Here is a 24,018-nt window from a genome sequence, read left to right as displayed (position 1 = left end):
ACGACGCATTGTGATATTCACCTTTAGATCAAACCGACAACGATTCATGTCAGGGTAAATCTATTCGAAGATGAAGATGATCCAAACAAAACAACCAAGGAGGTCCGAATCCGAATAATTGATCAATAACTGAACCAAACAAATTCAAATAAAAAAGTATGACATTTATTTAATAGAGTAGTGTATAGTGCAAATTATTGAAACGGGAAACGACGCCAATGAGAGGACGAGGAAAATGGGGGGGGAAACGAGAGAATCTTTGTAAAAAGGGGGCTTCAGCCTTCAGGTTCAGAAAAAGGCTGAAACGGCAAAGTGACAGACATCACGAGGTTTTGTTCAGTGTTTCAGACGCGAATCTTTGAAGTGGAGGAGACTGTGACTGATGCTGTGAGAGAGAGAGAGACGCAGAGAGAGAGAGAGAGGGGGGGGCGTGATTTATTATTTTATTTTATTTTTGGTATTTGTTTGTCTGAATTTCGAGCGAATCTTCAGAAAATGCCGTGTCATTTTGCTGCATCTGGGAAACGCGGTCATCTGAAGTGGCGCCAAAACTGAAAATGTCAAGTGGTCCCAATGCCCCTTGATTTTTCTGTCTGGTCATATGTGGTTTTTGGGTTGAAAATTAAGCACGTTTCCCCCATTTAGCATCTGGTTTGGTTATTTGTATAAGAAGTGATTCGGCAAAAACGCACAAATCAAGTTAACTCTCTAATATCATTGGAAAGCATTTTTTCAAAAAAAAAAAAAGATTATAGACATTTTTTTTTAGGCCAGAGACTAATTCAGGAAGGTACGTATCAAACTTTTTAACATAACTAATATAGTTTGTGTTATTAACAAGTTGTTAGAGAAAGTAAGATGTCTCGTAAGAAAAGAATATAAGTTTATATTTTGAAAGTACACTTGTTAACTTTAATACTTCCGACCTAATAAAAATCAATATCAAATCTAAAATGATTTGAGAATACTTTGAATTGTAAAAAAGAATATGGTTTATATTGTGTAAAACTATATGTAAATTAAATACTTTATAAATCAAGTTTTCATATTTACAAGTTGAGTTATATGATAATAAATGTTTTTATATTTATTAATATTAAATGAAACTAATATTTATATTTATTTTTTACGTTAAAATCTATAGATATTTTTCTTGATTAGAAATCTAATGTGTTGATTGATGTGGACATGGTAATATAAGATTAACATTAAATCACACATATAAATATAGAAGTTTACTTTAGTCAACGAAAGTATAAATAAGCAAACAAGCAAATTCTGCGTTGTCGTCCTGTTTCCTCACACTTCGCCAGATCTTCCTCCCCGCCATTTCTTGCTCCGAAAAAACGAACCATCTCTTCACGCTCAATTCTCTTTCTCTCTCTATCTCTCTCAACGTCTCTGGTTCCAAAACAAAATCATAGAATTGCACCTCTTTTTTCCCTTTACCGGGCCCTGTAGTTTTGAATCTCTGCTTCACATTCACCATGAATTTACCCTACGTTGAAATTGCGCCTTAGCTGCTGATATTCATACTTAGAAGAAATTTATGTTTGTGGAGCTGAAACCTAAGCTAATCCCAAATAAAAAAAAAATAAAAAAAAAATGAACAACGTAATCAGGAGGGTTGCTTTGGCTTTCATTGTTGCATTAAGCTGCTATTCGGAACAAGTTTCATGTCAGAACACAATAAAAGCCAAGCTGCAGTTCAGCTCGTAGCCCAGGCCGTTTACGGAAGCATGTCTAGTTTCACGGGCGTTTTCAAGGACGAAATAAAAAAGAATTTGGGTTTTTGCATAGTTGATGTGTGAGCAATTTTCCCCCCATCTTTTTCCTATACTTCCGTCGCTTTCATTGCTCTGATGGGCTCCCATGTTTTTCCTCTAGAGATGCTGATTGGGACGGGGCATTTAATTTCACAAACGATCTGACATTTTTGACCTCATGTTCCCAGTCTCTAAAAGGTATAGAATTCCTTTCGTCAATCTCTTGTCACATTTCCCCTGTTAAATTGCCGATTGAGGCAGCTTTTTCAGTTCCCTCAAAGATATACTTGGAGGGATATGCCTCAGTCACCATTACATTTATCACCAATCACTGCATCGTATTTTTTTCCCCATTCTGTTATTCATATATAAATCAAATTCACCAAAAGTTAGGCTTTTGGCATGGCATTTGCCTTGCCTGAAGATTGTTCTATTCTTCAAATTAGCATTGTTTCAATTTCAGCAGCATCACTTTCTGAGCATTTGGTGCTGAATTTGACGACTTTACAGGAGATATTTCACAGCGCATATGCACAGCAGCAGAAATCAAACTATATGCCAGTGGTTTTGACATAAAGTCGAAGGGCCAGTCTAACAACTTGCAGCCCAACAAGAACTGTAACTTGAGCGTTTGGCTTAATGGGTGCGAACCTGGATGGGGCTGTAGTGCTGCTGAGAAAGTTCAACTTAATAATACTAAGGACATCCCTGTCAGGTCCACTGATTGTCAGCCTTGTTGTCCGGGTTTCTTTTGCCCTCGCGGCATTACTTGCATGATACGTAAGTATTCATGCAAAGGCCCTTGAATGAGTAAAGAGAGAGTGAGCTATTTTCATTTCTTATTTGCTCTTATGGTGATGTTTTATCCTGCACTCTGCGCTATTGGCTAAATCACTTAGGCAAGATGTTTCTATTGTTCTGTTCTTGCCACAGAAAAAAGTTTCTAATTGACTTATTTGTTGATATTTTGTTCCTATTGAAGCTTGCCCTTTAGGTGCTTACTGTCCACGTGGGCAGCTCAATCAAGCTACTGGAATATGTGAACCGTAAGTCCACACATTTTGCACTTTTAGTTTTCCACATTTCTTTTTCATAGCATACATTAATATTTATCAGCAGAATCAATGTGCAGTTATCATTATCAGCTACCTGCTGAAAGAAAAACCACAGTTGTGGGGGAGCAGATGTTTGGGCAGACATTTCAACCAGTTGGGATGTTTTTTGTTCCGCCGGATCTTACTGTCCGTCCTCCATCCAAAAAAATCCTTGCACGCAGGGGTATTGAGAACTATAACTGAACTTCAAAACTGTGTTTTCTATTTGCAAGTTGCTTCTTTATTTTCTAATGGGTCACATGATTTCAAATTGATCCTGAACAACTTGGCACCATGTTTATAATCTTCCTGCTCTCTTCCTCTCTGTTCTAATGTTATAATAGCCATATTTTTCCTTCATTCTTTTTTTGTTGGTAAAATCGCCATATTTTTCTGTCTGAATTCTTTTTTAAAGTTACTTTGGTATATACATTGCAGACATTATTGCAGGACGGGCTCAACCGATGAAGAAAGTAAGTTTCACCAATCCTCAGATCAGACTCATTATCAGTCCTCTACACCCATTTTCGTATCCTCTAATGATGAAAACTAAATAATGTGACTATATAGAATGCATATTTCTTGTGTTGGCGATTTCGAAACAAAACCCGTGTAGGCGGGGAAGAAGCATTTCCCTTTTCCCCCTTAATTACCTGATACTTCCTTGACATACTTCTATGTCTAGTATTTATAGGACAAGTTACCGTTTGAGAAATGGAATGAACTTTTCCCTTTAGATTGAAGGCGAATCTACATAGTGCCAGATGTCAGTTTAACTGGACCTCTCTCTTTATTTCACAGGTTGTTTCAAATTGGCGAGTTGTAAGCCTCAATCGGCTAATCAAAATATAACTGCATATGGTGTCATGGTTTTTGTGAGTGATCTTAAACCTTTTCATATAATGTGAAGCATAGCTAATGCCAGTTCCGGAATTGTTATAGATATTGTCAATAACTTTATACTTTATTATAAATTTTTAGTTATCCTTATTGAATCGTTATGGGGCTTTTTATGTACATAGACGCTGCGGATTCATACAAATCTCAGAAACCCTCAGTGTTGCCTAACCTGAAAGGACGAACATTTATTGCAAAAGTGTCAATCTCCACTTTAGTTATAGGACTATCAGAATGAAATTAAATATAAGAGTCAATTGACTAGTTTGAGTAGATTAAGAAAATAAGTTAAATTAGTTATTTATAATAAATAAGTGTTGTCTTTCCTAGAATATCCTTGCTGATCAAGTATATTGGCTAGAACTACCATTATTACAATAACTATCTTTAAAAAATGTATAAATATAAGAGAAAAAGTGAATTAGGTTTTATATTTAGGATTAAAATAAAAGCCAAATAAGGTCTTATATTAAGAATCGGAGATAATATTTGGTAATACTTTCTCAAAATTATTTTAATCTTGAAAAATTGACGACACTAACGTGTACCATCTAGAACTTCCAAAAATATACCAGGATGAAATTCTTTCCTTTCTATCAGATTGCAACCCCCATCCCCAAACTGTGCATATCTCATCTCAATAGTAGAATTGACCATTCGGTTGTGAATGTAGGCTGGGTTGAGCTTCTTGCTTATCATCATATATAATTGTTCTGACCAAGTTCTTGCAACCCGAGAAAGAAGAATAGCAAAATCAAGAGAAAGGGCTGCTGCAAGTGTAAGAGAAACACAAGCACGTGAAAAATGGAAATCGGCGAAAGATATTGCTAAGAAGCATGCAGTAGGACTGCAAACTTCTTTATCACGTACGTTTTCTCGTAGAAAATCTATGAAGGGGGATCTGAAAGCTTTTGGTTCTAAATCTGCGTCAGAAACTCCCTTGCCACCTGCGCCACCAGCAAGTGCTGGTACATCATCGAAAGGAAACAAAAAAGATAAAAACAGCCTCACAAAAATGATCCAGAAAATTGAGGAAGACCCTGATAGTCAGGAAGGCTTTAATGTTGAGATAGGAGATAAAAATATCAAAAAGCAAGCACCCAAAGGCAAGCAGTTGCATACGCAAAGCCAAATTTTTAAGTATGCGTATGGTCAGATTGAAAAAGAAAAGGCTTTACAGGAACAAAATAAGAACCTTACCTTCTCTGGAGTTATTTCAATGGCTAGTGATATTGAGATCCGGAAGAGGCCTACGATTCAGGTTGCTTTCAAAGACTTAACTCTCACTTTGAATGCGAAAAACAAGCATCTTCTAAGATGTGTGACTGGGGAACTACATCCTGGTCGAGTTTCAGCAGTCATGGGCCCATCTGGGGCTGGTAAAACAACATTTCTTTCTGCTTTAACTGGAAAAGCAACCGGATGTCATACAACTGGCTTAGTTCTTATAAATGGCAAGGTTGAATCTATTCGGTCATACAAGAAGATCATTGGGTTTGTGCCACAAGATGATATTGTGCATGGCAATTTGACAGTAGAAGAGAATCTGTGGTTCAGTGCCAGATGCAGGTATTCCTCCTCGAACTCCTTGATCACCGCAGCCTCTTGGATGGATCTACTTTAAAAACGAATTGATTATGTTAAAAAGATTAGAATGTTGACTTTTCATATCTTCTTGCAGAAGTTTTTCGCTGTTTGGTTGCTACTTGCCCGTATGCTTTATTAGTATTCTCATGCCTGTTACTTCCATAGATTTAATGAATTTTCTAGCTTCTGACTATTGTCAACTCACTTAGTAGAGTTTTCTTGCCATTGTAGACTTTCAGCTGATTTACCAAAAGCAGAGAAGGTTCTAGTCGTTGAGAGAGTTATTGAGTCATTAGGTCTGCAAGCAATCCGAGATTCTCTGGTTGGAACGGTGGAGAGGCGTGGAATCTCTGGAGGTCAAAGAAAACGAGTGAATGTAGGGCTGGAAATGGTTATGGAACCTTCACTCCTGATTCTAGATGAACCAACATCTGGTTTAGATAGTTCATCTTCTCAGTTATTGCTTCGAGCACTAAGGCGAGAGGCTCTAGAGGGTGTTAATATATGCATGGTCCTTCACCAACCAAGGTAAATTCAAACATAATGATAAGCAGCTGGAATTCAAAACGTTCATATTTCCCATTTTTTCTGTTGAATATTTGAGATCATTTGTTTTTCTCCTAAATCACCCAAGATAATACTCCCTTCTATTCTATTTTGGGTGTCCTCCAGTTACACACTGTTCAAGATGTTTGATGATTTTATACTACTCGCTAAAGGTGGTCTTATAGTGTATCATGGACCAGTGAAGAAAGTTGAAGAGTATTTTTCCAGCTTGGGGATTGTTGTTCCTGATCGCGTTAATCCTCCAGATTATTACATAGACATTTTAGAAGGGATAGTAAAACCAAGCTCAAGCACAGCAGTAAACTATAAACAACTACCTGTTAGATGGATGCTTCATAATGGGTATCCTGTTCCTTTGGACCTGCTTCAGGGTGTCGAAGGGATGGAAGGCACAAGTGGTGAAAGTTCCACACATGGGGCAGCTACTCCAGCAGCAGAAGCCGAAGATCCGTCTTTAGCTGGGGAAATTTGGCAGGATGTAAAAGTCAATGTTGAGAAGCAGAAAGACTTCTTTCGATATACTTTCTTTACTTCAAATGATTTATCTAATCGGGTAACCCCTGGAGTCTTCCAACAATACAGATACTTTCTTGGAAGGTAAAGTACAAAAGAGATGAGCGGTGGCGAGACTCATTACCAAACAACTGAGCAATTTCTCCCAAGTGACGTCCTTGCTAAATTTTGCTATATGATGGGTTCCCTGCAGGTCTGGTAAGCAGCGGCTACGAGAGGCTAGAACACAGGCCGTAGATTTTCTAATTTTGTTACTTGCTGGAATATGCTTAGGAACACTTGCCAAAGTGAGTGATGAAACATTTGGAGCAACTGGTTACACATATACTGTCATAGCAGTATGTAAGTTTCATCTTAATTTCTTCTTGTTACTCCCAGGATTGGTGAGATTGCCTGCCATTTTTGTCATCTATACTTCTTTACTAACAGTTTCTTACTTTCAGCACTCCTTTGCAAGATCGCGGCTTTGAGAACATTTTCACTGGATAAGTTGCACTACTGGAGAGAGAGTGCATCTGGCATGAGTAGCCTGGCTTACTTTCTTGCAAAGGATACAGTTGATCATTTTAATACACTCATAAAGCCGGTGGTCTATCTCTCAATGTTCTATTTCTTCAACAATCCTAGATCCTCTGTCGTAGATAACTACTTTGTTTTGCTGTGCTTGGTGTACTGTGTCACTGGCATAGCTTATATATTGGCGATCTCACTTGAACCTGGTCCTGCCCAATTGGTGAGCATTATTGTTCTATATCTTTTTTCACATTTAGTGGTGTGGGTTTGCCTAACTTCCAGTCACAAGCCGTTGCTACGTTTTGCAGTGGTCGGTGTTACTTCCAGTAGTTTTGACACTTGTAGCAACCAGTGATAGTGTAGCTGAGAGCTCATTTATGGGCAAGGTAGCTGACGTTTGCTACGCAAAGTGGGCTCTTGAAGCATTTGTGATATCAAACGCTAAAAGGTTTTACACCCCCAAAGTTTCTTCCTTTTCGTTGCTTACCTTCAAATACTGGCTTCTATACTGATATTAAATTTGCCTATCTGGTTTAGATATGCTGGGGTTTGGTTAATAACCCGATGCGGTGCACTAAATCTCCGTGGCTATGATCTCAACAACTGGTATCAATGTCTCATTTTTCTTGTGGTAACGGGAGTACTTAGTCGCATTGTGGCATTCTTTTGTATGATCACTCTCCAGAAGAAATGAGTTCAGTTCTTCAGTTCCTCTTTCTTTTTGTACTATATAAAACAAAAACAGAAAAACCAAGACACAGAAAGTCCAAGATTCTTAATTGGTGCTGCAGTTCGATCAGGGCCTTCGGCCACTACTCGATAGAGCAGTGTGACAAGGTTTGGATCGTCGCGGAGGTGAATTATGTACAGAAGAATGACCGTGTAGTCTCTGACACCCATTCTAACGTAGCATTGGAATGACTTGAACATACATACGCCCCCTTCTCTCTAGTATTGGCCACAAACACTCTTCTTGTGTAAGTAAATACATCCACAATAATGTAACAGGTCATTTTGAAGGTTTAGTGCTTATTCATTGAATAATAGATTATAACTTCGATTGGAATCTCTCTTTTGGGTTCCAGAGAAGCTACCAAAAATGGATCACATGACTTCAATAAATTAACGAGCCGTTATAATAATCACCCTTAAAAGAAACCACAAGAAGAATAGGAAAAGGAACACGCTTGTCTTTGGATAAAAGAAATATGATTCATTATGTTCCATCGGCGTGGAACTTAACACGGCCAAATTAGATCCTACATGCACCGATCAGTTACGTCAGTAAAAAGTTTGACAATTGTTTTATTAGATTAGTTTTTTTCCCCAACAAAACGGATAATAAAAGAAAACACCAAAGTTAACCTAGGTCCAAGTTCAGTAGTTTCCAGAAACCTATAAAGGTGATTAGAGCACTGTTGGCAATAACCTCGGCCGTAATAAAAGTAGGCGGAGTTAGGCACCGCGTATGTAATGACTAGCGACTGGTTGGTAGGGTCAGTCTTGCCCTTCGCCCAATCGGACCTTCATATCCCAACGAGAACTATCCCTGTGGTATCGGGTGTTGACTCAAAGGAAAAGGGGGAAACAAATCAGTCTTTCTGAATTTCGTTGAAATAGTCTAATTCACTTTAGATTTTTCAAGATTAAAAAATCCAATGGACCAAGCCTCTTAACAGCCAACTCAAATAGCAAAAGAAAACAGGAAACTTAACGTAGCCCGTTTTCTTTTGTTAACCTCTTTTTCCTTCGTTTTATGGGAATTCATTGTTATATTGAGCGTTGAAACTAAGGATTTTCAACTCAGGCCTCCGGGTCAATGCCCTCCCCAGGTGAAAATTAAACTTAATATTATCATCCTTTTTTAATAACAATTTTAATGTTAAAGAACCAAAAATGCATATTTTAAAAGGACTAAGTGTGTATTTTAAGTTAGTCAATATAACTCGAAGAGGTCTGAAATTGAAAGCAACACGTTTTACTTTTTTCATTGCTTCTACCATTGTTAAATGCACTCCCGTCTCCCGCTACCCCCGCCAATTCATCACACTAAATAATGATAATCAACAGTCGAATCAAAGAATTTTCTCTGTTGAAATTTTTTTTTTTTTGGCCAAACTCTGTTGAAATTTAAAAGCATGAACAAATCTGACGAACATAATTATTTTCCCCCTCTCTCTTGGGGAACAAAGATTGAAGAAGAAATTACCAAACTCATCGAGGAGCGAATGAGGCTGACAGAATATCAGTGGGCGTCTTCACGTTATCGGACCAGATCTTAGACTTCAGATATAGCCTCGAGATTTTTCCAGCGACGCGTCCCATATTGGGTCTCTTATCTGGATCCACGTGTACGCACTCAAGCGCTACACGCGTCACCTCCTCTGCCACCTCGACCGGGAACGAGTCCCTCAGCCTCCGGTCTATCCATCTCCTCAGCCTCCCTTCCACGCCGCCGCCCCCGGCGGGATCACCGGCCAGAACGGCCCTCGCCTTATCGATCACCGAGTTGCTCACGAACTCCCCGGTTTTCTTATCGTATTTGAACTTCAACGGTTCGTCTCCGGATAGCAACTCCAAGATCACTACCCCAAAAGCGTATACATCGGACTTCTGGGTCGCCACGCCAGTGGATTTGTATTCCGGCGCCATGTACCCTTTTACGCCCTCGAATTTCTTGTTAGAGCTTCTCGATCGTCTCACGTCCTTTGATTTCGTGGAAGATGGGGAGGTAGATGGCTCCTCTGGAATCTCTTCCATCTCTTTCGCATTTTCGCTCTCTTCGTCGATCTCACCGCACAGCTGGGAGGCGCCGAAGTGTGAAATCCTGGCGTTGAACGAAGGTTCTGTCACGATTATCGCACTGCTCTTGATGTGGTTGTGCACCAAGCTTAGGGTTAAGCCGGTTTTATTGTGAATGTAATCAAGTCCTTCGGCAAGATCCGTAGCTACCTGCATTCTGGAAATCCAACTCGACAGGACCGTGAAGTTAACGTTCTTCGTATTTCGCAGACAATCGGAGAGATTAGCTCCATTCACGAAGTCGTACACGAGGTAGATGTGTTCGCCAGAGATGCAAGCACCGACGAGCTTGATGATGCTGACGTGGTGGCTACGGCAGATCACAGAGAGGCGATCTCTGAGTTGATTCGTCTGGAGCTTGCGACGGAACTTGCGCTGGAAAACAATGACGTCTCTGCCTCTGAGAGCACATCGCCAAGAGGGAGTGGAGGAGGAGGAGGAATAACGCTTGGCAAGGAAATTGTTGGTGGCAGAGCGAATTTCAGAGAAGTCATAGATGTGGGGGTTTTCAGGGAGGCTGCCTCGAAAACTAGCGAGAGAGTTTCCGCTGGAAATGGAGGTGTCAGAGGTGAGTTTGAAACCGGAGGAGGCAGAGTAAGGGGCAGAGCTGGGGTAAGAAGTGGAGGGGTCGGAGGAAGAAGAGGCGGCGGGGGCGGGTAAGGTGGGACGGGAAGATGATGGGATTCCTGATTTAGGGGTGCGGGGTTTTCGAGGGGTGGAAGCGTCAACGGCCATTTTGGTTTTACACATTCAGGGAAAAGGGATAACAAGTGGATAAACAGGAATTGCAGATAAAGTCTGAAATCTGAAAGAAATGGGATGCGGTGGACAAGCAAATTGATGGCCGACAAAAAATAATTAAGAAATTAATTGACGAATCAGTGTTAATGTCGACGGAGGAACCCGCACGGGCACAGATAACGTCGCTGCCTTCGCCGACTCTGACTCCAACGAGAAAGAGTCTTCTTCATCTCCCGATTGTTTAAGCTAGTGGCTAGAGGCATACGCCTGACTTGTCATGCTTTTCTTTTTCTTTTTTTTTCCTTTTAAAATTAAAAAAAAGTTTGAAACACATGTTTTAAGTCTTTAGATTTTTTTTAATTAAGTTTCTTTATCAAATAATATTATTACTCCCCTATGTTAAAGAAGAAAAACCTCACTCCATTGCCGCCATCAGTGCTCGGATGTTGTTCACTGAAGAATAATTGGGAAAGAGAGCAGCAAATGGATTTTGTAATAAAAAGTGCAAACTATATACTCCTCACATTCTAAATATAAGATTCACTTTGTAGTACAAATTACACTATAAAATAAATTTTGTTCTATAAAATAAATTTTATATTTAGAGTATGAGAAGTACATTACAAAATAAGAGAATTAACGAGAAAGATTAAGATTAGCTTTCGTCTCTTAGTCCTCTTACTCAAGAAGCGAAGGATGATTAAGGATATGGGATTTTTTTTTTTTTTAAAACATATAAGTAAACTTTGTCGAATAATCGGCTGGTAAAATCAGATACTCTCTTCTCAATTCCTGTGAACAAGCAATTTAATTTCATCTAAGACAGTTCTTGAGAGGCAGTAGCTATCAAATGAACTGCCTCAAATCTCAAATGAATAGTTTCCTAAAGCTGTGAACCCGGCGGAGGGGATTGTTGTCCCTCCATATTTGAATGCGGACTCCGAAGTCACATCCCAAGTTAAGGTTCACACTCAGATAATGCAGCGACCTTGGTCTCTGGCATAGTTTATTGGCGTCAAAGGACTGGTAGGGAAGGGAATTAGGGAACAGGAGAAAAGGCCGCAAAAGATTCCCTAACCTTTTCGTGCCGTGTTGCTGCCCGGTGACAATGATAGAGGAGTCCTTTTGGCAATCCAAGTTGGTTCAGATTCCCGTGGAAAACCACATGGGCTACTTTATGAATAAATAAATCATATGGTTTCAACCATGCCGGAGGTTTAATTTAATTAGGTCTACCCAGGAAAAGATGGCCGGCGTGATGTCATTGATGACATATATTACCATAATCACAAACAAATATCACTCTTGTTAGTTTCCGCTATATATCAGTTAGGTCCCTTTCGCCTCCCGAATGGCTGCGTGCTAAAAATAAGTTACTTATTACCCATTTAATTTACCCTTTTTTTTGGGTTTCATCATATTTGTAGTATCTTAAAGGGTTGTTTTTAGTTTATAGTGTCTACTTTTTCAAGGTAACAGCGCCCGAATTTCATTTGCTGACTGCAACCTATTCAACTTGGCCTTCACAACGAATACTTGAAGATGTGCTGATCTCACGAATAACTTTATCATTTGTAACTTTTACTCTTTTTGATATTATTCTAATATTTTCGATTAAAAAAAAATGCCGCATCTTTTGTGTTCTCAACCTCTCCTGCCACTCTGGGATTTTTTCAAAGTCAAAAGTCACCGTAAGTTTTTTAATTTTGTTAACATGGTAAGGGCTTTTAGAGAACACTTCTCTTTTTCTTTTCTTTTTTAAATCCAGGCTTTAGAAGACTTTTTTTTTTTTGCAAGGTATATATATATATTTTTTATGAGAGGCTGTTCGAATAATGTGGAGCATTAAATATGAACATATCTCCTAATAAAAATTCAAACTTGGATTCATCACGATTAGTTCATTTTGTTACACTCATATTTTATTGGTTCTCGAAAAGCTTCTCATTGTTTTTGGGCAGAGTGTTTTTGGTTTTTGGACTCAAGAAAAAACTCAACGAAAAAGAGGTTTTAAGCCCATAAAAAGCTACTGGGCCTTTAAAATATGAATGGGCATGTCTACCGGGCCTCTTAAGAAGAAAAGAATATGCAGGGACATAAATGGATCAACCAACCCAAGCTCATTATCTAAAGGAGTCGTCCAAATCAACAATACGTTTGAAGATGGGCAAAGACTTTGTATCGATCCGAGCCCGAGGGCTACCCAATAACTTGTTTAAAAAAAAAAAGAAAAATCATATTGGAGGTACCTATACTTTCTCTCAATTTTTAATTTGGTATCTATGTATTTTTTTCCCTTTAATTAAACATTTAATTTTATCTTTTTAGCAACATTAGCTCTTATAACTTTATTCTATTGATATTTTTAGTCTCTACATAAGGATTAATGATGTTAATAGAGCAAAATTAAAGATTTAGTTAAGAACAAAAAACACATAGGTACCAAATTGAAAATTGAGAGAAAGTATAAGTACCTCTAATATGGTTTTTCCAAAAAAAAACATCAAACTATGAGAAATAAGTTTCGTATGGCAGACATTTGTTTTGACATAATTATATGAGACCTCAGCATACATTCTGATTTCCCTACAATATTTACAAAGCCCCATGACCGCATGTTAGGAAAAAAGTTTCAGCCAAGTGAAACGGAGAGAAAAATGGCACTCTTCTGATGATTAATATAAAACATATTTAACTAATTTAATTAGATTAAAAAAATTAGCTTAGTTAATTATAATAAATATGACATCTTTTTAAAAAAACTATAATTATCTTTTTTAATACCTTACATCTCTCTCCTATATATTCGATTATGATTAAGAGAATATCAATAGGAATAATTTTAAAAAAATTGATAAATATGAGTATATTTTTTAAGATAAATGTTAGAAAGTATATGTAATATTTCTAGAACTGAGAATATGTTCATCATAGTTGCGAGTTGCCATCATGTAACCAACAAAGATTCGGGAGGTGTTTGGATGAAACCAAACCATGGTTTAGAAAATAAATTTTTGTGAAGAATAAATTTTGTGAAAAAGTGATTTTGAAAAGTGAAAGTGTTTGGATAGTTGTTATCAGAAACACTTTTTATATATACGAATTACTAAAAAAGGCACAAGTTAATATGATAATTACGTAAAAGATATATTTTATGATATATTTTAATTTGAAGGAATAAAATTGTTAATAATATATTTTTTACCAACATAATTAATAATACATAAGATAATATAATTAATAAATAATTAATATGTGTATATATATTTATAAGATATAAGATTAAATATGTTTATAAAAAAATAATTGAGAAATGTTAAAGTCATATTATTATTGAGATCTACTCTGACAGTAGGGGTGGAAGTAGGCTAAGCCCTTATCAGGAGCTTACGGTTTAACCTACTTTAAGCCTAGCCTAGCCTATTTAGTAAATAGGCCAAGCTCAGGCTTAGGCCTATTGCAAAGCCTATTTAGGTAAACAGGTTAGGCCTATTTTTATAAGGCCTAGACTACAAGCCTACAGGTTTGGCCTATTTTGTAACACCTCACATAATTATATCAATATACGCAACAAAATTTAAGTTAAAAGTCCACACATATTTCTAACACTGCAAACAAGTCAAAATTTCAAAACATTTCTAACATAACTTGACAACATAAACTATTAAAGTCTTATAGTCATGACAAATAAAAATATAACATAGCATGTGCTTGAGAAGTACAAAAGCCTTCACGACTCACTTTATTGGTGCCTTCCCTTAATTCCTACTAGATCATTTGCCTGAAAATTGTTAATATAGGGGGTGAGATCAAACGTCTCAGTAACTACTGAAATTCTAACCTATACAAGCAAACCATATATGATAAAGCAAAAATCTGTTTATATGTCTGTATATATGTATATATTAAAAATCACGGATTTGATACATTCAATTCAATTTCATTTTTTTCAATATATCCAAAAATAATGCAATATGTTGCCTCCCTTATATCACCGTCCACCTTTATACCGCTGACTGGAGCCATAGGCTAACACATAGTCCGATAGGAACTAATTCATTTTATTGAATTATTCCAACCTCACCGATGCTAGAGATATATCCGGCCAAAGATATAGAGCTCAAGCTTGGACTATGGCTCCCCTCCTTTGTGAATAGGGAGGTGTCACATGTCCCATAACTCCAATGAATTCCCAGCCAAAGGAAAACATGGAAGAATGGGCCCTAACAAGTGCCATCCACTATGCATTGAGTGATAGCATACCACGTGGTAATTTATATCCATGCAATCTCCTTCTATCCTTAACCCAACAATGCATGTCATATGCAAATAATGGTACATCATAAATATACTCAAATATATTATTAAAATAAGATAGCAATAAAATTCCTATACCATTTAACAGTAACTCATAATAATTTCATAACTATTAATATACTCCCTCCGTTATTATAAGAGACATTTGATGCTCATGGCATGTTCCTGTATATAAGAGACACTTACAAGTTGTTTCTATTTTTTTGTGTTGATTTCCTATTTTACTCATATTTATTATCTCCAACTCACACTCTCTCTCCCTCCTACTTCTCTTTCTTTTAATAATTTAATTGTTCTCTCTCCTTATTAATGAGGGTATTTTGGAAAAAATTATACTTTTTACACATTAATTGTTCTTAACTAATTTTAATTGTTTTTTTCATCAACGTACTTCGGTTATTTATCTTTTATAATAAGGAACGGAGAGAGTATTTAAATATTGATTATAATTACTAGTAACAAATCTTAATAATCAGGTAACATATCAAAACATTCATTTTACAAAAAAATCATAATATTATATTTCAGTAATATAATAATTAGTAAATCTACAATATAATCATACACAATTGACATATACAAGAAAGGATTTTCAGAGTTACCTGGTACTCTTTAGCTTACAAATATTCACACAAAGATTACTCCAAAATTCTCAAGAGTTTACAAAATTGCACATAAATATTTATTAATATAAATTTAGAACTACTCCAAAACTACTCTAAAATTTTAAGACTACCCTCTAAACCAAAATTACATAAATATATTAACTCTCCCAAATCTAGGCATTTATAATACATATAATATTATTTTGAAAAATATAATTTATATAAGGCTATTTAAATTTAACAACTTAAGTAAATATATTCTTATTACCCAGAATCTAAATATTTTATATTAAAATTCTGAATTATTTATTATAGTCTCCTTTAAATTTTTCCTCAAACCAAACAACGTCTTTTTAAATTATAAACAAACTGTAGCTTTATCTAATTTCACAAAATTCTCAATTTACAATTTTTCAAGCCTTCAAAAATATATCTTTAACTTATTTAATATTTAAACCGATTAAAACCTCAATAATATATTAAATAACTCAAATAAATTATTTAACTTGAATTTAATCGGTAAAAATATTCTATATCTTTGAATAACAAATTTTGCAACTAAAATCTTAATTTAAAATTCTCAAAATAGTCATTGAGTAAATATAAACCAATTAAAATTTTTTAATAATATATCTTTAAATTTCTACGGTTATACATTGTCAAAACTCTTTATTTACTTTATACCCAAACAGTAAAATTTTCTCTAAACATTATAATGATACTAATAATATAAAGCTATAAATATATAGGAAATATTCATAAAGAAAATTTGACAAGAAGAAGTAGTTTTGTGTACCTAAATGATCATCAAATCTTTCCTTATCTTCCAGACAGCATGTATTTCCACTCTCTTGATGTCTCTTTCTCTTCTCTCGCTCTCTTTCTCTCCCACTCTCTCTTGTTTTGGCTTGAAAGAAATAACCTGAATGATGATATATATAATACCCCCACGCCTGATTTTCTACCACCCATCTCCTATTTTCCACTTCCATCCATACCTTCCCCCCTTCTTTTTCTTCCATCATTTACTACTCCTCCCTTAGATTCTCCTTTCATTTAATACACCCCCCAATATTCTTCTCTTGGTCAATTACCCCCAACTTTTCACTGCCTATGCCTTATCCTATTTCCCTTCAGTCGTCCCTTACCCCTTCTTTTCTTTTGCATTAATTACCCCTCCCAATTTTTCACTCTCTGTGGAAAAAGGAGGGTTGGGTTTTTTTTAAACTAATAAAATATTATTTTAATAACATGTTATATTTTCTTTTATTATTATTATTTGTATGTTACATATTTAACTTTTTTTAATTTACAATATTATATAATATAATATAGATTAATTTTATAAATTATTTATAAAATTACTAGCTTAGGGATAATCCTAAGTTTCACATCCCATCATTCACACACAAATGCAACTCTTTCATCTATCAATCTTTTACCTCTACATTTCTTTTCTTTGATCACTCAAGATGACTATGTTAGCTCACTCCCTCTCCCCTGATTTACGTTGTTCACTAAAGCATAATAATTGCAGTAAGTTTGTTTTAGTGATGCCTAAATAAAATATTATAATACTGCTAGAAAAGCAAGAGGTAAAATCTAGTTTTACATGCCACTTGTTGGGTTTAGTTGATTTTAGAAAATATACCTCCTTCGTCAATATATAATTAGTTTTTCTTATTCATATTTGTTGAAACAATTACTGTTACTAAGCATTCTTTTTCCTTACTAGAATCTTGTTATCTTATATTGTATATGAGAATAGATCCTAAGTTTTTAAGACATAACGAAGGCTTTAAAATAAGTTTGAAAAGTTATACATGAATTTGGAGGCATGTGCTTTTAAGCCTATTTAAATACCTAAATTTTAAGTAAGTTTTAAAAAAAGGCTTTTAGGCCTTTTGAAGGCTTAGGCTCGAGTTTTAAAAAAAAAAAAACCTACATGCAGGCTTAGACTCAGGCCTAGGCCTATTTAGCTAAAGCCTAGCCTAGCCTAGCCTATTTCTACCCATATGTGACAAGTATAATCGTACTCTCCAATTTGAACCAGAAGCAGAATGGATTCACTTTTTCTGAAACCATGATTTTGGACTCCAAAACTATGGTTTCAAATTATTTTTCCAAAATTGATACTATTTTGGGGACATCCCATCCAAACTATAGTTTTTCCTCTCAAAACATAGTTTTGAAGGGCACCCAAACAGGCCCTCGGAGAACAACAAGAAGAAAATAGAAAGCTGGTAGCTGCCAGAATGCGTACATTTTTTTCAAAAGCAAGTGGAACAGATAAGACGAGAGAATTGGATCTTAGCTATAGTGTTAAAGCTAGCTTCCATCCCCAGCTTGAGTTTGGATACTATCCTCTTTGTGCAAGTTGATTCAATGAATGAAGCACCAAAAGGTTTAATTTTCATCAAACACTATACTACTTTCGGTCTTAATTATAAGATGTCGTTTCTAATAAATGAAGTTTTATAATTAGAACTGAAGGTAATATGTTTTAGCCACTGCTAATTTAAAATGATGAGGCTTCTTTGTATTTTTATCCTACTTAAGTGTCACTCTATTAGCTTCTTCGCGTACACACACAAATATGGTGCTTAGGATTCAAATGCTGTGCCAATATGTGTACATAGTACACGGGTTATGATCTTAAGGGTAGAAAAGGGGAATGCCTTCCCTCAAACATGTAGGTTACGTGTGAGGTACTTCTCTAGTCTTATTTACAAGACAGAAAGAAAATATTTTTTTTGATCTTATTTATAAGATACTGAGAGATTTTTTATATAGATGTATAATTTTATACTTCATTTATTATTGTGTTAACTTTGTTTACATGACGTATAATATATATTAAATAAGGATAAAGTTGAAATGTTATTAAATTTTAAATAAAAATCAATAAAATTTAAAATTTTTGTCGATATATGTAAACAAGGCCTAAATGATTCCAGATTCCTTAGCTTGGTCAAAACGAAGAGGACAATAAATGCATGACCTTGAAGGCAAAGAAATTTCAAAATCGGAGTCTTCAATACTTCAGCCCATACCCCGGCTTCCACGGCGTGAGACTCTATATAAGGACGCTCTCGATCGAGCTTTCTTCCGCAGTAAGAGCCACATATTCACAAATATAGTTCACATGGCTATTCTGACCTTCTACTTCTTAGCCTTCTCTTTCCTCTGCAATCTCTCAACTCTTCCTTTGCTCACAAATGCTGTCTCCAACTGCGGCGGAAGCTGCACCACCCTCAACGACTGCGCCGGCCAGCTCATTTGCATCAACGGCAAATGCAACGATGATCCTGACGTGGGCACGCTCATCTGCCGAGGTGGCGGCGGCGGCGGCGGAAGCTGCCAGGCTTCCGGCAATTTAACCTGCAACGGTAAATCCTATCCTCAGTATCGTTGCTCCCCGACAGTCACGTCCTCCACGCAAGCCATCCTCAACCTCAACGACTTCAGCGAAGGCGGCGACGGCGGAGCACCGTCCGAATGTGATGAGCAGTACCATAGCAACTCGGAGCGCGTGGTGGCGCTATCGACGGGGTGGTACAACAACGGGTCACGGTGCGGGAAGATGATAAAGATCACGGCCAGGAACGGGAAGAGCACGACGGCGAAAGTGGTGGATGAGTGTGACTCGGTGAATGGGTGTGACAGCGAGCATTCGGGACAGCCACCGTGCGGGTATAACATCGTGAATGGGTCGCAGGCGGTGTGGAATGCGTTGGGGCTTGATTCGTCGGTGGGTGAAGTAGAGGTCACCTGGTCTTTTTTACCTGATGAGCATCAGCTGGTCTGTACCGTGAGCTACTCGTAAGAAAAATTAAATAATAGAAGCAAGATAAACAACCGCAGTATGTAGCTGGCTGCTTGCTTTGCTTTGAATTTCTCTGGTCTGGAAATTAATCTCACAAAGCAGGAAAGTAATCCCTACTTGAACACGACGAGCATCCCTGTAATACTTCTATAATGAAACTTCAATGTTCCCTCCTTCTCTCTCTCTCTCTCGCAGAGGAAGATATTGCGAATTTCGTGGAAATAGAATCTCTATGTTCTTTAATTTGATATTTTTAGCCGTTGTGATGTTCTTGGAGTTAGTCACAAGATCACATTCTCGAAGCGATAGCCGATAGCAATTGGAAGGGGGGGGGGGGGGACAACCCTTCAGGTATGTCGCATGCAATGATTGATTAAATCATGATTATCTCATTGGACAAGAGCAAATGAACAATGCGAAACATATGATATCCTTATCCTCTTCGCGATGAATACTCATTCATGGTTGATCAGAAGAATGAAATCAACAGTAATCCAAACCATTCAAAAGTTAATATCAACAGTGCAGATTTAAAATTTTTAATATGTAACTTATTTAATAATAGATTTATTTTTTAAAAAAAAGTGCTAGTAACAAGATTATATTTTAAATTTTGTATCGGTTAAGATAAAAATTAATTAAAATACATAAAAACTTTACAAAATTAATCTGAATAGTTCAAATTAAGATGAGCACTACATGCTCATCAATTTGATGAACATGAAATGTGCTTCAAAAAATAATCGGGTTGGTATCTATCTGGATTTTTTGGGGGTATAATATGAGGATTTTTATTTTTAATGAGAGTACAAATAACCAATTTTATTTTATCTTTCAATTTAATTGAAGTATTAAACATTTTCATGATCTTTCATATGTAAAAGCTATGGATGAACTTATATACTTCTCTTGTTTTATTTATAAGTTATTTTCAACATATTTCACACAAACAAAAAAACAAAATCTTAAATTTCATTAACTCTCATTTAAAACTCAACAACTTTTCAACTTTATTTCTATTTAATATATATTATTTCTCATATAAACGAAGTGAATACAGTAATAAATAAAAAGTAAAATTATAAATTTATATAAAAAATTCTTTTAAATGCCCTATAAATAAGACTAAAACATATTTTCTTTCTATCCTATAAATAGAACTAGAGGAATGTAATTTTCCCGTGACTCACCATAATGTCCCGGTAACGTACGCGTAATGTTGGCGTACAAACTGGTCCATTAATTCCTTCTCTGATGCGTCATTTACTCATTTTCTTGTTTTATCGTTTTTTCAAAACTCTGTCCAAGAAAATACTTTCGGAACCCTACTTTGGTTTTAAAACCAGGTGACTCGTAATATATTTAATACTTCTTTTTAATATTATAATTATTTAATTTTTATTAAGAAGAGAGAAAGACATAGAAGTATAAAAATGATTTATAAATGTAAAAAGAAGAAACTTTAATAAAAATAAAAAAGTTGCTAATTTAATATATTTTTTTGGTATGCAAGTGTTACAAGTGATTTATATTAAAAATCACAATAAAACCAAATTAGGTTCAGGGCCAAGCCACGTGGAGGGGCGTGGGCACCTTCGATGGGTGCGTAAGTTGTAAGTCGGTCCATGCATAAACTGGTCCATTAATTTCTCTAAGTCTTTATCTTTATTTTTTATGTGTCATTTTCTTGCTTTTTTTCTGTTAAATAAAATTGCTCCGCGAATTAATTAACAAGATCGCAGTCTTTGGAAGAAAACTGAGCTTGGCATGTGCTTGAAACCAATTAGCTCTCATTCATACTTCTTAAACTTTCTTCAAAATAAATATATGTGCTATTTTATTATTCTTTTTCTTTGACAGAGTTTGAGTGTGTGTATATATTTTGGCTAAGCACATATATTTTTTTATTAAAATTAATTTTTTTCAAAGTATGTTTTTGTGAGAATTTGAATCTTGATTTGCATACGTGGCTAATGACTTTTATGGCGGGTCCGATCATACTCATAGATGAAGCAGGGACCTTCAATTTGGGCCTTTGGTAAACGAGACGGAACCCTTTGGGATAAAGTTGGGGCCACTGAGGCCCGAAAGCCTTATCACTTGGCAACCGATCGACCAACGCTGTGCGGATTATTGTGACTGCCAACAAGTGACAATAACAATCCAATACGGAGTCTCAATATTAAGATTCATCATAGTTTCCTGTGCAACACTGCTTTAATTTACTGACAGAGAAAAATAAATTAGTTCCCTAATCTATGATTCCACTATCTGTGGTTATCCCTGTAAAAACTCAAGAGCAAAGTGAACTTCCGGACAACTTGAAAACTATGTCTGATTGATCCAGCAATAACACCGAAGCCGGATTTATAAAAAGTTTTGCATTTTAACGAAAAGTATTCGAGCACCCTGAGCCCTGAGTTGAGGCATTTGTTCTTTTAGTTTAAAATGGACAAGTCTTATCATTTCAATGAGCTCTCTGATTCGCTAGGGACTGAAATTAATATAGTAAAGTATCTTGGTTGTCCTATAAAAGGAAGGACAAGATCCGTAATGAATATATAAGAGAAAAAGTTAGAGTGGCTACTATTGATGAGAAAATAGTAAAAAACCGATTGAGATGGTTTGGTCACGTGCAAAGACAGTCTTGAGACCTGCCGGTAAGAAGGGTTAAGCAAACAGTATGGAGTCCTCTATAAAAAAATAGATGAAAGCCAAAGACAACGTTTAATGAAGTCATTGAGAGAGATATTTCAATTAACAATCTATCCAAAGATTTGATTTTGGATAGGGCTCAATGACATCGTGTGATCCATGTAGCTGATCTCACTTAGTGGGATAATGTTTTGTTGTTGTTGTTGTATCTTGGTCGTCCTAGATTACTTGAGCCTGCGCAATACGCTTGCCATTCCATTGGTGGCAACGTGGCTGGTATTCTTTCCGACTTTCCATGAATCCCATTTGAATAAAAACACCAGATTGCTTCTTTTTGGGGATTATTGTACGTACACTCATACATAGTCATAGGACTGAAACCCTAAAAGCAAAAGGAGGGACCAAAGCAAGGAAACCAGCAAGCATAACTGAAAGTGGGGACGCACTGGTGTGAATTTTGATGGTGTTGATGATATGATGGCGCGAGAAGAAGAAGAAGAAGAAGAAGAAGACCCCGAGGCATGTTGAGCACAGAAAAGCAAATCCTTTTGTTCTCTTTGAAACCCCCGTTTGGTAAAAAGCTTCATGATTATGGATCTTCATCATCTCTTTGTGGCTGCCATCGATGAATAATTAACGAGTTGAAGCTTTGTTGTCGTTTTGCGACTGGAAAGAGAACAGAACATGTTCTGTCTCCCATGATCTCTCTTCAGGGCCCCAGGTCCCACTTGTTCAATTTAGATCCTTTCATGTCATCCAGCAAATGAATTCAGGCCAAAAGAAAAAAAGAAAAAGAAAAATCCAGCAAATGAATGGTCAAATGCAACTGAGAAATCATTCATTCTACTTTCTTGGTGAAATGTAACGGCCACCACCCATTACCTTCAATCTTATTATCTTTTAATATAAAGAATAGTTTGATATTTAATTAGATCTTAAATATAAAACTTTAATTTATTTTGCTTATCATATTTGTTTATTTTTTTAAGGTGATCCTTATAATAATAGTAATTCTAGTCAATACACTTTATTAACAAGAGTTTTTAAAAAAGATAAAACTTATTTATTACGAATAGCTAATTTAACTAATTTTCTTAATCTATTCAAATTAGCCAATTAATTTTTATATTAATTGAAATCTTTTGTTTAAAAAAAATCTCCTATTGAAATGACTTTCAAGTATCTATGGGTTAATGAGATAGTTAAATTATCAAATATCAATGTTGTCTAAAAAATGGACTTGTTTTTATCAAACGCATCATCTCAAAGAATACTTTTTATCTTGTATACAATGTCTTATCCTACTCATGAAAATTGTGAAAAGATAGGTTGAAAAAAAGGTAATTAATAATTTTTTTTTTTACAGAGTGACTACTGACTAATAAGAAAAGATCTTCGAAGTTTACTTATTGATGGACAATTTATAGATATTTTTATAAGCATTTATTGAGTTTGGGGACATCCTGAACGCGTGAATTCCTACCTCAATAAACTTTTTTGTACAGGAAAAAAAAACTCATCTAAGTTTATACACTTGACATGAGGATATATATATATATATATATATGTATATATTTACATATATATTGTCACCCTCAATAACTTGAACCAGCAGAATATGTGATCCATACCCCTTAACAGACAGACATCCCCGCTCTAATCTTATCACCTGAGGGGACATTAACTAAAGCTCTGATATGTAAGGCCACACACCCACTTCGCTTTTGCTGCCTCTAGACTTAGGGATTATTTGGGTATCATCTCAAACCATGGTTTGGAGATAGAGATTGTCAAACACGCAGAAAAAAAAAAAAAACAGAAACCATGGTTTTAGACTCAAAATTATGGTTTCAGAAGAATTAAATTCATTTTACTTCTGGGTCAAATTGAAGAGTATGATTGTGCCTATCAGAATAGATCTCAATGATAATATGACTTTAACACCCCTCAATTATTTTTTATAAACATTTTAATCTTATATTTTATAAATATATATACACATATTAATTATTTCTTAATTACATTATTTTATATATTATTAATTATGTTGGTAAAAAATATATTATTAACAATTTTATTCCTTCAAATTAAAATATATTATAAAATATATCTTTTATATAATTATCATATTAACT

At 35.7% G+C, this 24,018-nt stretch overlaps 3 protein-coding genes across 3 annotated transcripts; 2 read left to right on the top strand and 1 right to left on the bottom strand.

Moving 5' to 3' along the window:
• Positions 1-1,676: 1,676 nt before the first annotated feature.
• Positions 1,677-7,631, top strand: LOC114762659 (ABC transporter G family member 28-like). Its single transcript, XM_028952192.1, is given in 15 exon segments — positions 1,677-1,807; positions 1,888-1,964; positions 2,277-2,546; positions 2,749-2,812; positions 2,899-2,918; positions 2,921-3,044; positions 3,299-3,333; positions 3,662-3,735; positions 4,431-5,326; positions 5,576-5,872; positions 6,017-6,508; positions 6,618-6,766; positions 6,868-7,157; positions 7,246-7,385; positions 7,475-7,631. Coding segments are annotated over 15 exon segments (3,216 nt in total).
• A 1,346-nt stretch (positions 7,632-8,977) lies between these two features.
• LOC114762695 (protein LYK5-like) lies at positions 8,978-10,705 on the bottom strand. The gene has a single exon (XM_028952237.1). It carries the CDS (start codon positions 10,487-10,489, stop codon positions 9,152-9,154), a length of 1,338 nt encoding a protein of 445 aa, XP_028808070.1. The 5' UTR covers positions 10,490-10,705; the 3' UTR covers positions 8,978-9,151.
• A 7,813-nt stretch (positions 10,706-18,518) lies between these two features.
• LOC114762645 (kiwellin-like) lies at positions 18,519-19,550 on the top strand. Its single transcript, XM_028952174.1, has one exon. It carries the CDS (start codon positions 18,548-18,550, stop codon positions 19,226-19,228), a length of 681 nt encoding a protein of 226 aa, XP_028808007.1. The 5' UTR covers positions 18,519-18,547; the 3' UTR covers positions 19,229-19,550.
• Positions 19,551-24,018: the final 4,468 nt, after the last annotated feature.

Source organism: Neltuma alba, unplaced genomic scaffold (genome assembly GCF_004799145.2).
Source record: "Neltuma alba isolate B1F8T4 unplaced genomic scaffold, ASM479914v2 tig00011239_pilon, whole genome shotgun sequence".
NCBI classification, from domain to species: domain Eukaryota; kingdom Viridiplantae; phylum Streptophyta; class Magnoliopsida; order Fabales; family Fabaceae; genus Neltuma; species Neltuma alba.
The sequence above is the reverse complement of the archived record's forward strand: the minus strand, read 5'-3'. Positions and strand labels throughout refer to the sequence as shown.

Coding starts and splice junctions, on each gene's coding strand:
- LOC114762645 (XM_028952174.1), top strand. CDS start 18,548: ATGGCTATTCTGACCTTCTACTTCTTAGCCTTCTCTTTCCTCTGCAAT.
- LOC114762695 (XM_028952237.1), bottom strand. CDS start 10,489: ATGTGTAAAACCAAAATGGCCGTTGACGCTTCCACCCCTCGAAAACCC.